The sequence below is a fragment of the Salvia hispanica genome, chromosome 5, assembly GCF_029641045.1.
Source record: "Salvia hispanica isolate PSC_SH4W2 chromosome 5, Shi_PSC_v1, whole genome shotgun sequence".
NCBI lineage: Eukaryota > Viridiplantae > Streptophyta > Magnoliopsida > Lamiales > Lamiaceae > Salvia > Salvia hispanica.
Genome location: NC_142696.1, coordinates 43,667,607 through 43,687,546, shown reverse-complemented (window position 1 = coordinate 43,687,546; position 19,940 = coordinate 43,667,607). Strand labels below are relative to the sequence as shown.

The 19,940-nt window shown below is 37.0% G+C and overlaps 3 protein-coding genes and 1 long non-coding RNA gene across 5 annotated transcripts; all 4 read left to right on the top strand.

Annotated features, from left to right (window-relative positions):
* The first annotated feature begins 2,421 nt into the window (after positions 1-2,421).
* Positions 2,422-7,164, top strand: LOC148926893 (uncharacterized). Its single transcript, XM_089059283.1, has 4 exons — positions 2,422-3,300; positions 3,893-3,897; positions 5,188-5,267; positions 6,701-7,164. The coding sequence occupies exons 1-4, from the start codon at positions 2,422-2,424 to the stop codon at positions 7,162-7,164; spliced, it is 1,428 nt and encodes a 475-aa protein (XP_088915409.1).
* Positions 7,165-7,990: 826 nt separating this feature from the next.
* On the top strand, positions 7,991-9,772 carry LOC125186436 (uncharacterized). 2 transcript variants are annotated; one of them, XR_007170447.2, is made up of 4 exons: positions 7,991-8,426; positions 8,500-8,648; positions 8,805-9,385; positions 9,525-9,772. It is a non-coding gene; the product is annotated as an uncharacterized LOC125186436 (long non-coding RNA). The 2 variants fall into 2 exon arrangements; XR_016130177.1 differs by having other exon boundaries at positions 7,991-8,648.
* Positions 9,773-12,132: 2,360 nt separating this feature from the next.
* Positions 12,133-14,862, top strand: LOC125186281 (putative flavin-containing monooxygenase 1). The gene is made up of 5 exons (XM_048082633.2): positions 12,133-12,657; positions 12,747-12,984; positions 13,506-13,681; positions 13,766-14,121; positions 14,235-14,862. Exons 1-5 carry the CDS (start codon positions 12,220-12,222, stop codon positions 14,572-14,574), a joined length of 1,548 nt encoding a protein of 515 aa, XP_047938590.1. The 5' UTR covers positions 12,133-12,219; the 3' UTR covers positions 14,575-14,862.
* Positions 14,863-16,141: 1,279 nt separating this feature from the next.
* Positions 16,142-18,336, top strand: LOC125191206 (putative serine/threonine-protein kinase PBL28). Its single transcript, XM_048088714.1, has 7 exons — positions 16,142-16,433; positions 16,511-16,714; positions 16,780-16,848; positions 16,921-16,989; positions 17,073-17,135; positions 17,218-17,543; positions 17,845-18,336. Exons 1-7 carry the CDS (start codon positions 16,241-16,243, stop codon positions 18,241-18,243), a joined length of 1,323 nt encoding a protein of 440 aa, XP_047944671.1. The 5' UTR covers positions 16,142-16,240; the 3' UTR covers positions 18,244-18,336.
* The last annotated feature ends 1,604 nt before the right edge of the window (positions 18,337-19,940 follow it).

Here is a 19,940-nt window from a genome sequence, read left to right as displayed (position 1 = left end):
AAAATTTGGAGAAAACATTTGAAGAGGTGGCAGCAGAACAACAAATATCCTCTGAAGCTGTAGCATCTGATATTGAAGCTATGCCAGTTAGGGAAACAGCAGTACTGTCGGATGGAACACCAGTTGAAGCAGTAGCATATGAGGAAGAAGTTAAGCCGGAAGAAGTTAGTGAGGCAACATCATTTGAACCAGCATATGAACCAGAACTTGGAGATGTGGTACCAGAAGCTCTTAATGTTATGCTGTAACCAGAACTTGGAGATGTGGTACCAGAAGCTGTGGCAGAATCAATAATAAGAGTTGGAGGAGATGTTGGAGATGTTGGAGGAGGAGATTTCCGTGCACACGTACAAGAGGTAATGAGTTATGATTTTGATTTCGTGTACATTTGTATATGAATTAGGATGCACCTACACCGTCATGTGTTGAACATTCCACACCGATTGGTCCAAGTGTCGTAGTTGACGAGCATCCTACTAAATTTGAAGCTGTAGTGGATCAACCTGATGCGAACAGGGCCGGAGCATATGTCCATGAAGAAGATGTATACCAACCCGTCATGGATGGTGGGTGTGAACCACAGTCAGAAATTAGGGTTGACAATGAATTCTTTCCGATTGTTGAGGACATTACTGATGAACTGCTCATGTTCGAGGTTGACCCACATGTGCAAGGATCAGCCCCAACTGAAGCTGCGAGAAAAACAGTTGATGAAGCTCCCCGACAGTTTTTCCAAGATGATTTATACTGTCATGCTTTCGAGTATGCTCCGGATGGATGTCATCTTCAGAATGAGGGATATACGACTGAAGATGAAGACGATGAGGTTGGCCATTTTATATCGTTAGCCAATATGTGTCAAGATGAACAGTTGTTTACCTCATTCTATGAGTCATTATGTCAGCCACAACAGCCGGCACAACAGCATTAGGGTGACGAGCCGGAGACCGGACGACAGGTTCCTCTAGAACAGAATGGTGCAGGCAGTGGCGGCAGTGGAGGGTCAGGGTCCAACAAACGGCGAAAGTTCTCAGCTGTTGTGGACAAAAATAACTTGTCTTCCGAACCAAACCCACTGTGTGAGCAAGAAACTGTTGATGAGCTTCAAGATCTACAAGAACTAGAGGATTTGGAGGGGTTGAGGAGGTGGGGTGTAAAGTACACACCTTTCAAGCTGACGAAGGAGCTTCCAGTTTGGAAGCCTGGTGATCTTTTTAAGGATCGAGATTTCTTCTACGAGGTCATGCGGCAGTACGCGATTATGACAAGACGACCAGTGCATGTGAGACAAAATGATGGAAAGAGACTTCGTGCCATCTGTAGAAGAAAGTCCTGTGAGTGGTATGTGTATGCAAGAAAAATCGAAACCCACAACAACACTGATTACGTGGTTGTGAATATGCAACGGGATCATGCTCACACGTGCTCGCAAGTGTTGGAACAAAGATGGCTCACGGCGAAGTGGCTGGCTGATCGTTACTTAGAGAAAATCAAAGCCAATCCTCACATTCCATTGTCTGCAATACGCCAGTGTGTGGATGAGGAGTTCGGCCTTAAAGTTGGTAGGATGAAGGCATATCGGGCAAGAGACACCGCATTAGAAGGCATTTTCGGGAAGGCGGGACTCCAATACCGGAAGTTGTTCTACTACAAATCCGAGTTGGAGCGGACACACCCTGATTCAAGTGTGCACCTACGCTATGAGAATTTCAGGGACCCTGACACTGTAGGCCCCAAATTCCTTAGGTTTTATTGTTGCTTGGGTCCTTTGAAAAAGGGTTGGATGCGTTTTTGCTGTCCAATTATCTTCCTAGATGCTTGCTTTTTGGGAGTTATGTATAGGGGCCAACTGATGACGGCTATTGGAATTGATCCCAACAACGGTTGGTGCCCTATTGCGTGGGCGGTGACTGAGGCAGAGAGCTACGCTCAGTGGAAATGGTTTCTCTCCTACCTAGCCGAGGACCTACAATTGCATGAAAATGCCCCTAAATACGTCTTCATGTCTGACCAACAAAAGGTATGTGCTATGTGCTTTCATTATAACGTTTATACTTCAAATGTGATTTTTTATTTATTTATACTTTGTATGTAATTTAATCCATACATGAATACTTTGTATGTGATTTTTGAATTACTACATTTGTGGATATAGTATGTATATACATTAACACTTCGATTGTGATTATAAAATGTAGAGTTTTTTTACACATGTGTTGTTGTTAACTGAATGTTGTCTTGTTTGTGTTCCATTTGTAGGGCCTCGCAAAAGCCATTCTTCAGGAGTTCCCATAGAGCGAGCATCGGTTTTGTGTTCAACACATATACAATAACTTCAAGAAGCAATTCATTGGGGAAGATTTTAAAGAGATGTTGTGGGAGCTTGCGTCCAATACAACCAACGAGCAATATGAGGACTGGATGGATGAGTTGCGGAGTACATATCCCCAAGCACATGAATACGTACTCCATGTTGCCCTGAAAGAAAAATGGGTGAAGGCATATTTCTCCACGCATGTCTGTTGTGATATTATCCTCAATAACATATGTGAGACCTTCAATTCAAAAATAGCAATTGCTCGAGAGTTGGAAATTATCACCATGTTGGAGGAGATTCGGACCAATCAGATGGAGAGGATTCAAATTACAGGTCAGTGGGTCAAGACCTATGATCACCCTTTGCCGCCCGTTATCAAAGAGATCGTGGATAAGTTCTACACGAGGGCTTCTTCTTGGAGATCAACATGGAATGGAGAGGATTCGTACCAAGTGTCAGGACCGTCTGGCCAGTATGTAGCCAACATGCGTGAATTTACATGCTCATGCAGATTATGGCAGCTGACTGGGATCCCCTGCACTTATGCAATCACAACAATCAACAAGAATGGGCAGGATGTATCAGACTACGTCTCCCGTTATTATTTAAGGTCCACAATGTCGATGTTGTACGAGAATGTCCTCTACCCAATCAATGGGATGGATAATTGGCCGAAGACTTCTGCTGTTGGATTTGAATTGGCGCCTCCAAGGACGAAGCGACAACGTGGACGGCCAAAGAAACTCAGGCGCGAGGAGCCCCAGGTTCGACATCACGAGAATGGAGCAGAGTCACTAAGGCGAACCTATATACTAAGATGTCGCCGGTGCGGAACAGAGGATCATAACAGGAGAACTTGCACCAATGATCCCCGAGTAGATGCTCGTATTGAAGTTCGTCAGAGTTCGTCACAGGCCACTGACCCATCTACATCGGCTACCCATAACAGTGCAGAGTCTTCAAACTCTCGTCAAAACCAAGAGGTAGTATTCACTACGAATATATGAATTCCCCACCCGTTGGACGTCTATTATAATGTTTGTTTATATGATACAGAACACTCCAGCTCCAGCACCTCGGAGGGGACGGCCTCGCACACGACAGGACGTAGAGGTAGAATTATCCATTCAATATATTTCATATCTAAACCGCTGCGCGTCAATCCTCACGCTTTGTTGTTTGTTGTAGACAAATCCGACGAGGCCTACCTCAAGTCGTCGGACTATGGCTAATCCGCAGCGTTGTGGCCGTCGCAGGGATCAAGATTAAGAAGATTGGATGATGTAAAATCTAAACAATGTTGTGGTTTTTTTGGCATGGCTTGAAGCCTTTCTTTTGGTATTTTTGGTCAAACAATGTTTATGACTATGCTACGCTATTATGACTTACAGAAGTAACAATATTTTGATGGTTTTTGATGTAACAATATTTTGATGGTTTTTTATGCGCTGTTGAATGTTTGTTGTTTGGCGTATGATATGAATTATGAATTAACTAGGTAGGATCTATCTCATATTTGGAACTACTAATCTGCGTATTAGTTTTTTTGTACGTGGTTCGTGATTATCTAAAAAGGTGAGGTACTTAATTCGTTATTTTATTACAGGTTTAACCTTTTAACACCTTTTAAACCTTTTAGTACTTCATTTGTGATTTTATTAAATGTGTGGTACTTCATTCGTTTTTGTATTAAAGATTTGGTATTTCATTAGTGATTTTATTAAAGGTGTCATCATATTATTGAACAAAACAAAACGCCAAACAACAATATTAGTGATTCCCAACACATCTCAACAAACAAAATGTTCCACATTTTACATTACATAAATTAATTACATAAGGAGAATAATTACAACACATAACAACAATATCGCAATCTTCATATTGCGGGAATCTTTGGTTGTTTTATCAATTTGTAACTTAAGACGTGTGCACTCCTCAGATTTCAAGCTCAATTTTAACTTCAGCTCTTCAAACTCATCAGTTTTCAAACGCAATTTTTCTTCAAGAACACCTTGCATAACTTTGTTGCATCGGAGTTGTTCTTCAAAGTTATCTCGTTCGAGCTTGATTTTTTGAAAGTAAGTGTCTTGACTTGGGGAAAGATCCACATCAACCCAGCGAAAGAATCTGCAATCATCTTCCTGCATAATTTATTAAAAAAAAAAGTCAATGGAATGTCGTTTATGTAAAAGGACATTTTCTTCGTGATTGTGCCATACGATACCTTCCATATTGGACAACGATAGTAACGCCGACCAGGATTCGCAGTAGTCCTAGATATCACTAGCTCGGCCTCAAGATCATGGTTGCAGTTCACACTCTCTGGACGAGGCCAATTCCAATTAAAGCTTGATCCGTACGATTGAGAACTAGAAGAAGACATTACAACAACAAGCACCTGAAAATTGAGATGAGATGCAACATATTAAAAACTTAGACGAATAAACCCTAAATTTTATACGCATAAACCCTAAATTTTATACAACCCCAATCCACCCAAATTCAGATGCAAAATCGATCCAAATTCAGCTGCAAAATCCACACAAATTCATATTCAAAATCGACCCAAATTCAGCTGCAAAATCCAAATTCAGATGCAAAATCGTCCCTAATTCAGCTGCAAAATCCACCCAAATTCAGATGCAAAATCGTCCCAAATTCACCTTACCAGTCAGACAGCGGACAGAGTGTGCAAGTTACCCAAATCGCTATGTCAAACTTAGCGAATGCGTATACTGATTAAACGAAAGAAAATGAGATAAAATGAATTTATAATGTCAAACCATTAAAATAGAGGTACAGCGTGGGAAATATCAACTTTGATTTGACAAAAGTGACTGGGTATTTTGAGTGTAATATGTTTGCAGTTCTGAAGATGATGGCAGAGTAGGTCTGCAGTTTGAGTGTAATATGTCTGAAATGCCCTTGAAGGCATTTGGGTATTTTGGTCCGAAAATTGGCTACAAAAACAAGATACGTGATTAATTTTAAGGTTAGATATATGTGGGATATTTTTTTTTTTCTGAGGGACCTGCAGTGTCACAACTGGAAACGTCAGGGACTTTTGATGTAGTTCACTCTATAATAAAATATGAGTTTAAAAGAGTTACTGGAATATAGTGTCCACTACTAAAAATGGTAAAAGTGAATGGTGACAAATTTTTAGGGACGGACGAAAAAGGAAATATGTGACAAATTTTTAAGGACGGGGGAGTAGTTGAATTTTAGTTGGTCAAGCCCAATAGTACTCTCAAAACCATCCTCACCAATATTTATGTCACCAATCTTAGATTGTTTTCTCAGTTCGAGGCCCGTAAATGTATGCGGTTCATTGAATTGGATTACCAAGTTTTCGTGTTCTTCTATTGTTTCAAATGAAGTGTCTGATTAAGTTGGAGAAAACGCTTGTCCATGTGTATAAAATCGGCTGCCTCATCAGTGTGTGTTTCACCGAAAAAGAGAATGATGGAATTCTTGCAAAAATATCCATTTTTGGTTATATATTCTTCAGATTTGGAAAAGGGTGAGATAAACCAAAATTTGACCATATTTTATGATTTATTTGGTAATTTGCCCTTGCTGAAGAGGTCTTATCTTTCTAAAAGTTATAATAAGAAGGATGTTGTACAATTATCAAGTTGTACTAGTAAATAAATTAAATTACACAATGAAACATGAAAATTTACTTTTTCCTTATAATATAAACAATCAGAGGAACTTCTATACTAACATTTGTTCGATAAATTTTGGAGCTTTACCCCACCCCTTAAATTAATGGCATCAAGCTGGAACATTTGGGGAGCTCTTTCAAACCTTATCTTCATCCATGTGTTGTTAACTTGTTGCTATATATCCTTGTTATGTAGTGGAATATGATATCACCAAAAGAGATTAACATATTATTAGGCAGTTATCTTGTCTTAATATGCGATTAGATAATCACACAACAAATGGTAGTGGTACCTATCAATTCATTATCACTTAATGTTGAAAGCTTGGTCAAAGACCCAAAAATATTTCTTCTGAATTTTTTGTTTCATTCTTTGTTCTTTTGTTTGGTAACAAATCCAGATTTTGTTATGGCCACATTGCAGCAAAAGTATGGACATGTGAATCAATTATCTTTATGTGCAAAAAAAATTACAGTACATAAAATGCTGTGTCTTGTGTATAATATATATGTTGATTAGCATGTCTTTTTTTTTTTTGCTTTTTGTGCCGCTAGACTAATTAAGGACTAAGTCTGTGTAACATATTAATCAAAATTTAATAAATTGGTAGTTGGCGGGCTATACAATAGTAAATTGACCATTTTTCTCTCATTTCAAACAACACCAACCACATTTCTTCTTTCTACTATAGGCAATTCCATCCTTGCAGATGTGGTCATCCTTGCGACGGGATATAAGGGTGAGGAGAAGCTGAAGAACATGTTCGCTTCTCCCACTTATCAAAATTACATATTTGGATCTCGAGACTCCATTGTCCCTCTCTATAGGCAGATGATCCATCCAAGAATCCCGCAGCTCGCGGTGATAGGCTACTCAGAGTCGCTGTCGAATATATTCACGTTCGAAATGAGGTGCAAATGGCTGTCGCATTTTCTGGACGGGGGGTTCGCGTTGCCGAATATAAGAGATATGGAGGAGGAGATTGAGGGGTGGGAGAAATACATGAAGAGGTATGCAGGCAATGAGAATTTTAGAAGGTCTTGCATTGGTGGGGTGCCTATTTGGTACAATGATCAAATATGCAGAGACATTGGGTCTACTCCCAAAAGAAAGAATGGCTTCTTTTCTGAGATGTTTCAGCATTATGGCCCAGCCGACTACCACCACCTATAACTATAAGCTCCTCCACTCAATTTTTAATTATTCCGACTCATGATTCTCACGCATCGATATTTTCCCTTTCTTCCCCGCTCTTTAATCCTCCCTGGTCACTATAATAAAGGACAATTGAATTTATTTAAATTCTTTTGATGATCTTGTGTTGCTTTCATGTGTTTTTGTTTTCCTGGAGAGGTTTGACATTGTTAAGATATTCACGTGTTAGTTATTCCATAATGAAAATATAGTAGAATATGTTGATGTAAATATTTAATGTATTACCCCCTTCGATCCTTATTATATGTCTCATATTTTTTATTGGACAGTCTCAATAAATGTTATATAATTTACTTTTACTAATTTTTGTATGTGAACTTTACATTCTATTAAGTCCATCAACTCACAATTATTATATAAAACTAATATTTCGATTTTTCATAAAGTCAAATAATTTAACAAGTAAGCTCACAAAATATGGAACATCTACTATCTATCTATAAATATATAAAAGGGAAGTTTTGGGAAAATTAACCAAAAGGCCATCGTGATATTTTAATAAAAATTGGGAAGTGAAAACATTTTTGAGAAAAACTAATAATGCTATTACCCACGATTTCATGCCATTCATTTTCTCTCAATCTTTCAACTTCTTTCTTTTTGGGTATTTAGAGATTGTCCTTTTAAAATATATTATTTAAATAAAACTGTTTTCTTTTTTTAATGAATTGTAGTAGTAAATATTAATCGCATATTTGTTGATACCTCACAAAAATCTCGTCATTATCTACCTCGATTTTATCCAAATACTTACACAACTACCACGCTTGGACCCACGCCCACCACTAAACCCCTCCTTCACTCACAACTTGTATAGCAGTTACATTCGTTGTTTTGTAGTCTGCTATTCTCTACCTGAATACACCATTTCACTTTATTTTAATGCATCAGTTGTTTCAATTTTTTTTTGGCCAGCATGATATAACACAGTACTTGATGATTGCCTAAACATTAGACTCTACAAATCTGTAATCTGCAAGAATTGGTAACAGATGTTTTTAATCTGCCATATTGATCCCTAGCCTGATTAAATGTGTTTTTGTAGATTTAATTAATAGGTAAGTTATTTTTGGGTGTTGATGTTGCTTAGATGTTTTGGAACCTCGAACAACTTAACTAATACCAAAGTGTTCTGGATTAATCTATAATGAGTTGTTCTCCGTGCCATTTGAGTTATTTGGTCCGTCGTCGGCATACGTATGTCGCGATGCAACTTGCAGGTATCTGACTGACCTTGAATATAACATTTTCTGTTGCATGCTTCCTCTTGTATGCTGATCGTTCTTAATGCAGTGAGGCTTCCACTATTGGCTTGATCAAAGGACGAGACACTTATCCATTCCTAAACTCACTTAAAATGAAAATGTCCATATTGCTTGGAGTTGCACAGATGAACTTGGGAATAATAATGCCCTGTTCTTCAAGAATAGCATAAACACATGGTAAGTTTAATGCCCTGTTTTCCTGATAATTAGATATAAGATCACTGGGATCAATATGTACCCTTTTCTATTTGTTATTCTGAATTCTGCAACACAAATAGTGTAACTATTGTACGTCCAAGTATCATTTTCTTATTACTCCCATTTCCATTCCAGGTTTCAGTTTGTTCCCCAGATGATATTCTTGAACAACCTGTTTGGCTATTTTTCTCTCCTTATCATTGTCAAGTGGTGCACTAGATCCCAAGCTGATTTATACCATGTGATGATCTACATGCACCCCTTCCAAGGACAGAGGAGTCTCTTCAATCAGGGGCAAACCACAATGATGGCCATGGCCACGGTCATGAGGAGTTTGAGTTCAGTCAAGTTTTTGTACATCAGTTTATACCCACAATCGAATCTGTTCTTGGGGCTGTTTCAAATACAGCTTCTTATCTTCGTTTGTGTTTGCAAGTTGCAACCTTGAATTAATACTGGGATGAGTAATTTCAGTTTGTGCCAGAAGCTAAGAAATTCTTTGTAACTTCACTTTTCATTTTCAGTTTTTGAAGATTTATATTACCGTAAAGCTTAGATATTGAACAAATGCTAGGAAAAAAGCATCTCCATTCCTCTGTTTCTTAATAACTAAACTTTGCAGCTCATTCTAACGCTCCTTTTTTTTTAGAGATTTCAGCCTTGCACACTGAGTTATCCATTGTGTTCTATGAGAAAGTTTTCCTTCTTGTATGGTGGTGAGTTGATTTCTTTCATTGTAAAGTCCTATAGATGTTTATAACATTTCAATATTTGCATTATTATTTTTATCTGCAGACTTTATTATTTTACTTTTCTGACTAAGAAACTGATGAATGTTTGAACATATATATGCAGATACAACAATATATTCATCCTTATAATTGGCATTATTATCTTTATTTGTGCCACTGTTGGCCTACTCTTGGTGATGGAACCTTGAGTGCCTTCTTGCACGCACTGAGACTTCAGTGGGTGGAGTTCCAAAACAAGTTTTACGAGGGTGACGGATTACAAGTGCTATGCATTCTCATTCTTTGTGCTCGATACCAAAGAGGAATGAGATTATGAATATAAATAAAAATAAAGACTTGTGGTTGAATTCACGTGAATGTTGATGTTTGTTGATTCTTTCATGGTGTCAAGCATAGAGAGAGAAGGCAGTACTACTTTCAGATATGGAGAATTTGAGTTGTTATTTTGTGCCTCAGTGACTAAAATTACATGGAGAAATAAACAGTATATGGAAACAAAATAAATATACTCCATATAAATAAATTTATGTTTCAGTTGTTTGTCAATGTACTATAAATTTTACCCACAATTTATGCATAAGCTTTAGTAAATAATTAGAAATATTATATATGTTAGATAAATTTTACTTACCATATTATTTTTTTAAATAGTTCAATGTACCGTGCATCGCATGGCGAGATACTAGTTAATACTAATATTTCGGTTTTTCATAAAGTCAAATAATTTAACAAGTAAGCTCACAAAATATGGAACATCTACGAGGGAGTATATCTCTGATTATTAATTGATTTTGTAATTAAGCGTCACTAAAATTTGGGTGATCCTCCTTCACGTATAACGTGCGCTTTAATAATACTAGATAAATAATTAGTTAGTGATGAACAAATGTGTTCATCTTTATCGGAGGTGATCCACAGATCATTGTTAGTTAGGAAAATATCACAAATAAGTGTCCAAATTTCGTTATGAAGATCACAAATAATCCTTAGTTAGGACAAAGGGGATGGCAAAAAATTAATTAACAATATTGGGCTTCACTCCTTAGACATCAGGGTCGTGAGGTGATTCGTTTATAAATTCAACCATCAAACAATAAAATTGGGCTTGTAAAAACTTTACCAATTCATAAAATAATTTAATTATAAGCTATACTTAAAAATAAAATTAAAAAATTGAGAAAATCGATAATTAGTGTAGTGCCCCAACTTTAGTGCTTAATGATTGTGAGTAAATAATATTCCGTGCACGTGACTAGCATACTACTCCGTGTTTAAGGTTTTAGTGTTGAGAGCATTCACAACTCAAAAGGGGGGGAGCTGCGACAGGAGGCGCAGTGTGTTACGATGGGGGAGGAGCGTCGCCCGACACAGTGCGGATGCTCCACGACGCTGTTTGGGGGATGGGGAGGGGAGGACGTGACATGACGTAGAGTGGGTGGGGGGTGGTTCTGGAGGGGTACTGGCGTGGGGTGGGTGATTGATTTTTTTTTCTCAAAATTTCTATATATTTTCATATTTCCATGCATAAAAATTCATTCATTAGAATTTTCCATATTTTAAAGTTTTCATATTTATATGCATGAATTATCTATATATTTCTATATTTCCATTTAGTTTCCATATTTGGAAATATATGGAATTTTCCACATATTTTCCATATTTCCATGCATGGATTTTTCATCATTTCCAAGCGCTTTGATAAAATCCAATTTCCTTTTTCTTTAGTTGGATAATTTTGACTTTGCCTGATAAGGGTTTAACCCCCTATCGAGTAGAAAGATAGGAGAAAGTCGCGAGGAAACCGAGCCTCGTCGATCAATCTATAAACTAGAGTTTGCAGAAAGAAAATAAACAATAAAAAAGTAAAGCAAAATATGTTATTTCATTGATTGAATAAAGAGAATAACAATGGACCTATTTATAATAGGGATACTAACTTAGCGAGCAAGACAAAAGATATGGAAAAGATATGCACTCCCCAAATATCTAACTAAATAATGGAATAATAAACGTATCATTGACCAATGGGATTTTATTTTGTCTTGATAAACACAATAAAATCCAATTTCCTTTTTCATTGGTTAGATAATTTTGATCTATATAGATTCCATTTTTATTATGTAGCATACCTAATAGTAACGGAAAGTAAAATATCACTGGGAGGGAAGAGCGGAATTTTGGATGTTGTTTTGGAGATTCACTCTCCCAAACCATAACATAAAAATTCCAAAAACAATGCTGATTCTGAATCCGATATTCAGATGAAAATCAATTTATTCAACACTGCCACCGCCCACCGCTGCTCCGGTTCCAGCATTCCAGCTCCAGCTCCAACTCCAGAAAATTCGCAAGCAAAACCATGACATAAAATTTGTTAGCATTGCATATTTAGTTCTTGTTTTATTTTATCATATTGATTGTCATATTCTATGTGGATATACCTGTAGCACTGAAGATGAAAATGTCTATATAGTTCATAATTATTCCACAGTCCCCACTTTTTTGTTTTTATTTTTTATATCACGTACGGAAGATGGAAATGTCTATATTGTTCTGTAATATTTCCTTAATATCGGAAGATGGAAAAAATGTCTACTGTTTTCTCCACATGTCTATTGTTTCGTAATATCTCCACAATCCCCACGTTTTGTCTTTTTTTGTGTTTTAATATCATGGAAGATGGAAATGTCAATTGTATACTAGTATTAAGGCTTTAGTGCTCAAGGATTATAAATGAACGTCCATAAATAGTGTACTTGTTTTGAGGCTGCATTATTTCAAACCAACCATTATTATCCATGGAGAAAAGGGTTGCCATCGTCGGGGCCGGCATCAGCGGCCTCCTGGCCTGCAAATACGCGGCGGCCAGAGGCTTCAGACCCGTTGTTTTCGAAGCTCAGGATCACGTCGGCGGTGTGTGGAACCACACCATTGAGTCCACCAGACTGCAGAATGTGAGGCCCACCTTCGAGTTCTCTGATTTCCCATGGCCTTCTTCGGTTGAAGACATGTTCCCCACAAACTTTCAAGTTTTGGACTACCTCCAATCATATGCTCACCATTTTGGATTGTTACCATACATAAAATTCAACTCCAAAGTGATCAGCATTAATTACGTGGGCGAATCTGATGACCAGATTCGTTCCTGGGACTTGTGGGGCGGCACGGGTAAAGCTTTTGGATGTCAAGGAAAGTGGATTCTCAAAGTCATCCACACCAAAGATAACTTCACTAAGGTATTTCTTAATTTCTAGGAGTACTAAATTTTGTTAAATTTTTTAGTATATATGTCGTGAGCTAATTATGAATTGAACTTATTAATTAGGAGTATGAAGCTGAATTTGTGATAATCTGCATTGGGAGATTCAGTGGTTTCCCAAACATTCCAAAGTTTGGAGCTGGATTTGGGCCGGAGATATTTTCAGGCAAAGTGTTGCATTCGATGGACTACTCTGGGATGGACAATGCAGCTGCTGCAGACTTCATCAGGGGAAAACGAGTTGCTATTATAGGCTCCAGCAAATCAGCAACCGACATTGCCCTCGAATGCGCCACTGCAAATGGTAACTACTATAGTATACTGCATTTGAAAATTTTAAACTCTCAAATTTAACACAAGTTCAATGCAAGTGAAAACTAATCAAGCTTTGATATTTACTTTTAATTGATGGTTTTATTAATGAAACTTTATAGTACTATATTTAATGATACCAACTAGACTTTCATTTCCGTAACACTGAAGTCTAAAGATAACGAAACCATACATTCAAAGCCACCTATCCGTCCGTGGGTCTTCGTGTGTGTGGTGTGGGTGCTACTATGTGTGTAGTACACCTTCAAATATTTGAAACGTGATGAATTTTGGAAATACTACTATTCCTTTGGGTCCCATATTTTCTAAATTTGTAGTGACTCGATGTCTCATTTCACTTTTATTATTTTGATAAATGTACCTCATGTTCCATTAACTTATTTTACTTACAGTTATTATAAAAATATAGCTCATAAATTATTTTCGAATTAAATGTCTAATCGATTCATGGTACCAAACACACCCTTAGTCTCGATCATATTTGTTGATTAGGGCCCGAAAATCCTTGCACGATGATCCAAAGAACGGTGCATTGGGCACTTCCGGATGCATATGCGTGGGGTGTCAACTACGGTAACATCTTCGCGACGCGCTTTATGGAGCTCATGGTCCATAAACCAGGCCAAGGACTCCTCTCTACCGTCTTAGCCACCTCACTTACACCCCTGGTAATTAATCTAATCCAAATTCAAATATGGATATAACACGACTTGATTTGTTAGCTAATTATTAATGTTATTGAGATGACTTAGCGATGGGCGATGTCCAAGTTCGTGGAGAGCTACGTAAGATGGAAGCTTCCCTTGAAGAAGTACGGAATGATTCCAAAAGAGAGTTTCCTCGGAGAAATCTCGTCTTGCCAGATCTACATGCTCCCTGAAACATTCTACGACAAGGTCGAAAACGGAAGCCTTGCTCTCAAAAAATCGCAGAATGTCAGCTTCTGCGAAGACGGCCTCATCATCGATGGAGAACATCATGTAAAAGCAGATATAGTAATCTTTGCAACGGGATACAAAGGCGACGAGAAGCTCAAGAACATCTTCGCATCTCCAACTTTCCAAAACTACATCCTAGAGACTCCAACCTCCACCATCCGTCTCTACAGGTACATTAGTATGATACTGTCTACTTTGGACTAAGCCCTCACGATTTTCTGTTTTTGGGACAGTTTCCAAAAGGCCTCATACTAATGGAGTTGTCTGGTGCTGTATATTGCAGACAGATAATTCATCCTAGAATTCCACAGCTGGCAGTGATAGGCTACTCGGGATCGTTCTCAAATCTGTTTACGTACGAGATGAAGTGCAAATGGGTGGCGCAGTTTCTTGATGAGGCGGTGGAGTTGCCAAGCATCAAGGAGATGGAGAAGGATATCGAGACGTGGGAGAGGTACATGAAGACGTACTCTGGCAACGGGAAATACAGAAGCAGGTGTGTTGGGGGATTGCACATATGGTATAACGATCAAATATGTAGAGACATTGGTATTAATCCTAGAAGAAAGAAGGGCTTTTTTGCAGATATGTTTCAGCCTTATGGTCCACAGGATTACAATTGAGGTGGTGAGGGTATAGGGAGTTTAAGTACTTGTGATAGTGTGTATTGTGTTTGTGAGCAGAGGCGGACGTACGTGTATGGATGGGGGGCCATTGGAACGCCCAACTATTTCAACATTAACTATATATATATTACATAATTTGGATACATAAAGTTTGGTTTAGCACGGTTGGGCTTGTGATAAGTGATAGAATCATTTCTTGTGACTTGGACCCTCAGTTTAAAATTTCTTGGTCCGCCACTGTTTGTGAGTCTTAATTGTGTAAATCATGCTACTAGTTTGTTTTCTCAGTTGGAGGCTCACAAATGTAGCTGGTTCATGAATTAGATTTTACTAAGTTATTATGTTGTTTTGAATGATATGCTTATATTTGCCGAGGTCAATTGTATTTTGTAATAACTCGATGATATTTACCGTTAATTGGGCTAAATTAGCTCTTTGACTTCATAAAGCCATTATAATTAGTAGTTGTATTTAAGTTGGTCAAGCCCAATAGTACTCTCAAAACCATCCTCACCAATATTTATGTCACCAATCTAAGATTGTTTTGCAGTTCGAGGCCCATAAATGTATGCGGTTCATAGAATTGGATTAATAAGTTTTCGTGTTCTTCTATTGTTTCATATGAAGTGTCTGATTATTAAGTTGGAGGCAACGTTTGTCCATGTATAAAATCGGCTGCCTCATTAGTGCGTGATTCGCCGAAAAAGGGAATGATGGAATTCTTGCAAAAAATCCATTTGGAAAAGCGTGAGATAAATTAAAATTTGACCATATTTCATTATTTATTTGGTAATTTGTTCTTACGGAAAAGACCTAATCTTTCTAAAAGTTATAAGAAGGATGTTGTACAATTATAAACTAGTAATAGTACATAAATTAAAATACACAATGAAACATGATATACACTATCAGAGGAACTTCTATACTAACATTTTGTTCGATAAATTTTGGAGCTTTACCCCACCCCTTAAATTAATGGCGTCAAGCTGGAACATTTGGGGAGCTCTTTCAAACCTTATCTTCATCCATTTGTTGTTAACTTGTTGCTATATATCCTTGTTAAGTAGTGGAATATGATATTACCAAAAGAGATTAACATATTATTAGGTAGTTATCTTGTCTTAATATGCGACTAAATAATCACACAACAAATGGTAGGGGTACCTATCAATTCATGATCACTTAATGTTGAAAGCTTGGTCAAAGACCCAAAAATATTTCTTCTGAATTTTTTTGTTTCATTCTTTGTTCTTTTGTTTGGTAACAAATCCAGATTTTGTTATGGCCACATTGCAGCAAAAGTATGGACATGTCAATCAATTATCTTTATGTGCAAAAAAATTGCATAAAATGATAAAATGCCGTGTCTTGTGTATAATATAGTATATGTTAACATGTCTTTTTTTGGCTTTTTGTGCCGCTAGACTAATTAAGGACTAAGTCTATGTACTAATCAAAATTTAATAACAATGGTAATTATTAACATGCAGTTGGCCGGCTATACAAAGTAAATTGACCATTTTTCTCCAATTTTTCTCTCATTTCAAACAACACCAACCACATTTCTTCTTTCTCTTACTCCAACAATAGGCAATTCCATGCAAAAAAGAGAAAGATGATCAAGTAGTTGATATTCAAAGCTCTTGTACTTAGAAGATAAAACATGGCAAATAGACAATATTTTTCACCAGCTTCTGCACCTTTAGTAGCTCTAAGCCATGGAAATGGATCAAGCAAGAAACCTATATTAGGTGGAATTTTGATTGCCATTATACTAGTGTTTGTTGCAGGCTGGTTGTGTTTTTGTTTCAAAAGGAAGCTGTATGCCAATCTCAGGCTATACAGGAAGCAGAAAGGTTTGTTTATATACATAAATTAATCTTCAGTTATTTAGTAAACAAAGTAGGTCACTCTAGTCCTTGTGAGCAAGCAGGGAAACTAGATGCAAAGAAGATGAAGTTGAGGCGATTTCGTTTGGAAGAACTGCAGAAGGCTACAGAGAATTTCAGCCAAGAATTCTTGATTGGTCGTGGATCGTTTGCTAATGTTTATCGCGGTACATTTCCTGTGGAGGGAACTCTTGCAATCAAGAAGCCTCATTCTGAGGCATACACAAGCATTGAAGATTTCAGAAATGGTAAATTTATTGATTTATTAAAGTATCTATAGTCATTGATTTTTTTTAATTTTTTTTGGAGGCAGAAGTGAGATTGCTGTCAAAAGTGAAGCATGACAATCTGGTTGCATTGGTGGGATTCTGTGAAGAATCAGGCAAGAAAAGATGAATAAATGTTGTTGTATTAGTTGATTTCATTAATTGACTTGATGATTAATTTCTTGCAGGGCCAAAGGAAGCAAAAATCTTGGTCTATGAATATGTGACTAATGGCTCATTACTAGACTATATCATTGGTAATAAATTAAGTCAAGAAATACCTTAATCAGCCACAAATATCCAAACTTTTCAACTGATCTTAACAAAATGTGTTTGTTAGGGAGGGGAGGGAGGAGTTTAACATGGAGGGAGAGAGTGAAAATAGCCATTGGAGCAGCTAAAGGTACGCCCGCGATCCCCTACAACGACAGCCTCAACATTTTGTGTGCAGCAAATCTGTACATGTTTGTTGTTGGTGATGCCAGGAATAGGCCATCTGCACGAAGGGATTAGCCCGAGCATCATCCACCGCGACCTGAAGCCGAGCAACATCCTAGTTGGAGAGGGGTTTGAGGCGAAGGTGTCGGATTTCGGGCTTGTTAGAACAGGGCCAGATGGTGATGAATCACATGTGACCAGCAAGGTTAAGGGAACACTAGGGTACCTTGACCCTGCATATTGCACAAGCTTTCATCTCTCTCCATTCACTGATGTCTATAGCTTTGGAGTCATACTTCTGCAGCTTCTCACTGCTAGACCTGCACTTGATTCTGCTAGGGCTACTAATTCTACTTCTCACATCATTGATTGGGTATGTCACACTTTCAATATCCTAGCTACTATGCAGATATACGTCTATTGAGGTCATAATTTTCTTTGATATATGAATATCAGTTAGTATCACAAAGCATATCAGTTCCTTATATTGAGTCAGGAACTAATATTCATGAATTAGCGAACTGATATTGAGTCAAAATTGATATGTTATGGGATGTCAACTGATATTAATGTACATTTGTGAACTAATATAGTTTTGTGTTCTGATTTTGAGAAGAGTTCTGAAATAAATCATATCTTATAGTGACATCATTAAAGATTATGATTATATGTAGGCAAGATTGAGCATTGAGAAGGGAAAGATTATGGATATCTTGGACACAAATCTTCTAGTGCAAGGTTGCAACATGGAAATGATGCTGAAAATGGGAGAGATTGGTCTAAGATGTGTGGTGAAAGTGCCCAAGGAGAGGCCTACAATGACTCAGGTGAGGCAAGAACTGGAAGCAGCGTTGGAGGCGGCCGAGGAGGCATCCCCAGACCACCCTCCACGAGACGATCCGGCGGTATCAACGGGTGGAGATGGGTGGGAAAGTGGTATGACTCATCGTTCATCTCATAGCGTTGTGAGTGTTGATGGGATTGGGCTTGAGAGGTTTCATGTAGACATGGATAGTGTGTCTTTTCAGAGTGTGAATTTGAGATGTTTAGAAACAAGTATTAGTATGGATTAGTATTTTAGGATTACTACAGACTACATATAAACCAAGTGTAGTATGTTGTTTATTACTGTCTTATGTTTTCTTATATAGTTATCGACTTCTAACCGAATGTTTATACGACAAATACTTATATGATTTTAGCATGTAATTTTGTTTGTGTAATTTTCTGTTTAGTTGCCCATATGCTAGTTTTTGAATTGTGATACTTATATCACTCTTTAACATTAATTTAGGATCAGTAATTAATCTTCCAACAAATACGATATCCAAATTAAATAGGTTCAGTAATTAATCAAGTACAAGCATTGTTCATAATTCAATAACACTTTAATAGTCTCCTACTATAAGAGGGGGAAAAAAAGTTGTATTCCATTGTGAGAATTGAGAAAGATGTAGTCGTTAATAACTATTTATAGTAGTAAAATACTACCTCTGCCCTGAAAATTTGATACATATTACTATTTCGGTCCGTCCCTGAAAATTTGATACATTTCACTTTTACCATTTTTGGTAGTGGACCTCATATTCCACTAACTCATTCCTATTCACATTTTATTATAAAACTAATACTTTAAAAGTAGGACCCACATCCCACCAATTTTTTCAACTCACTTTCCATTACATTTCTTAAAACCCGTGTCAGGTCAAAGTGTAGCAAATTTTGGGGGACGGAGGTAGTATTATAGTAACAACATCAATGTATATTAAGCATCCAAATATGCAATCGGTAGGGCATAGGCGGTAGCTACTAAATAGGAAATATTAAAGTAGTAAAATGATATTATTACGAGGGCGAGTTAATTATTACCTATATTTTGAATATAGTGCTCCCATCATTGTATAAAAATTTTACACATGTGTTATAGTACGAGATTTTAGAAGATTTTATTTTATATTTTAAGTGAAAAGAGAAAATATAAATATATATTAAAGTCAGAGGGAATTTCTTTTAAAAAAATAAAAATTTAAAATATTATTATGAGATAAACAAAAAATAAAATTATATTCCATCCGTCCCAAGATATTAAACCACTTTTTTTTGGGTACAGGAATTTAGGAGATGTTGTTTATAAAGTAAATTTTTACTATAAATAGAAATGGCTCAAGTATGTTGGGACACTCCAAATGATATATGAATCTAATATCTTTGGATATCTTTGGATGGAGAGAGTAATATTTTTTATAGGAGTATAAATTAAGATGATAAAAGCATTAAGGTGGCAAGGTGACGTGGGGGTGTTTTTGTGTTCCCTTGGGACAGCGCAGTTATATCATATTATCAGTTGGCCACGTGGCAGATGTGGGACCAGGACGTGGACATCCACGTGGAAGATGGGATGCCACACCCAACACGTCATCGTCGCATTTATTACGTTGTCTGAGTTCCGCATTTCCATCAACACCTCTTCTTTTATGTATTGAAGCATTTTTTATACACTTAAAAATGGTTTAGCATCTATGTCGTGATGATTCGAACTCTTGCCTTAAAAGTGGAAAACGTTTTTATCAATTGAACGGCAGTGGAGTGATCAATTGCTAACTCATTATTTAATTGTTAACTATAATTAATTTAAGATTATATAATTTTAAAAAATTTATAGTCTACAATTTGTCATGTGTAATTTTCGTTTTCTATTAATTAAATAAAAAAAGATAAAAGAAAAAGAAAAAAACTACCAAATTAGTTTTTTGGATGAAAATGTGAATAT

Coding starts and splice junctions, on each gene's coding strand:
- LOC125186281 (XM_048082633.2), top strand. CDS start 12,220: ATGGAGAAAAGGGTTGCCATCGTCGGGGCCGGCATCAGCGGCCTCCTG. Junction 12,985..13,505: donor CGAATGCGCCACTGCAAATG/GTAACTACTATA, acceptor TTTGTTGATTAG/GGCCCGAAAATCCTTGCACG. Junction 13,682..13,765: donor CCACCTCACTTACACCCCTG/GTAATTAATCTA, acceptor GAGATGACTTAG/CGATGGGCGATGTCCAAGTT.
- LOC148926893 (XM_089059283.1), top strand. CDS start 2,422: ATGGATGAGTTGCGGAGTACATATCCCCAAGCACATGAATACGTACTC. Junction 5,268..6,700: donor GAAGGCATTTGGGTATTTTG/GTCCGAAAATTG, acceptor CCATCCTTGCAG/ATGTGGTCATCCTTGCGACG.
- LOC125191206 (XM_048088714.1), top strand. CDS start 16,241: ATGGCAAATAGACAATATTTTTCACCAGCTTCTGCACCTTTAGTAGCT. Junction 16,434..16,510: donor GCTATACAGGAAGCAGAAAG/GTTTGTTTATAT, acceptor GTGAGCAAGCAG/GGAAACTAGATGCAAAGAAG. Junction 16,849..16,920: donor GGGATTCTGTGAAGAATCAG/GCAAGAAAAGAT, acceptor AATTTCTTGCAG/GGCCAAAGGAAGCAAAAATC.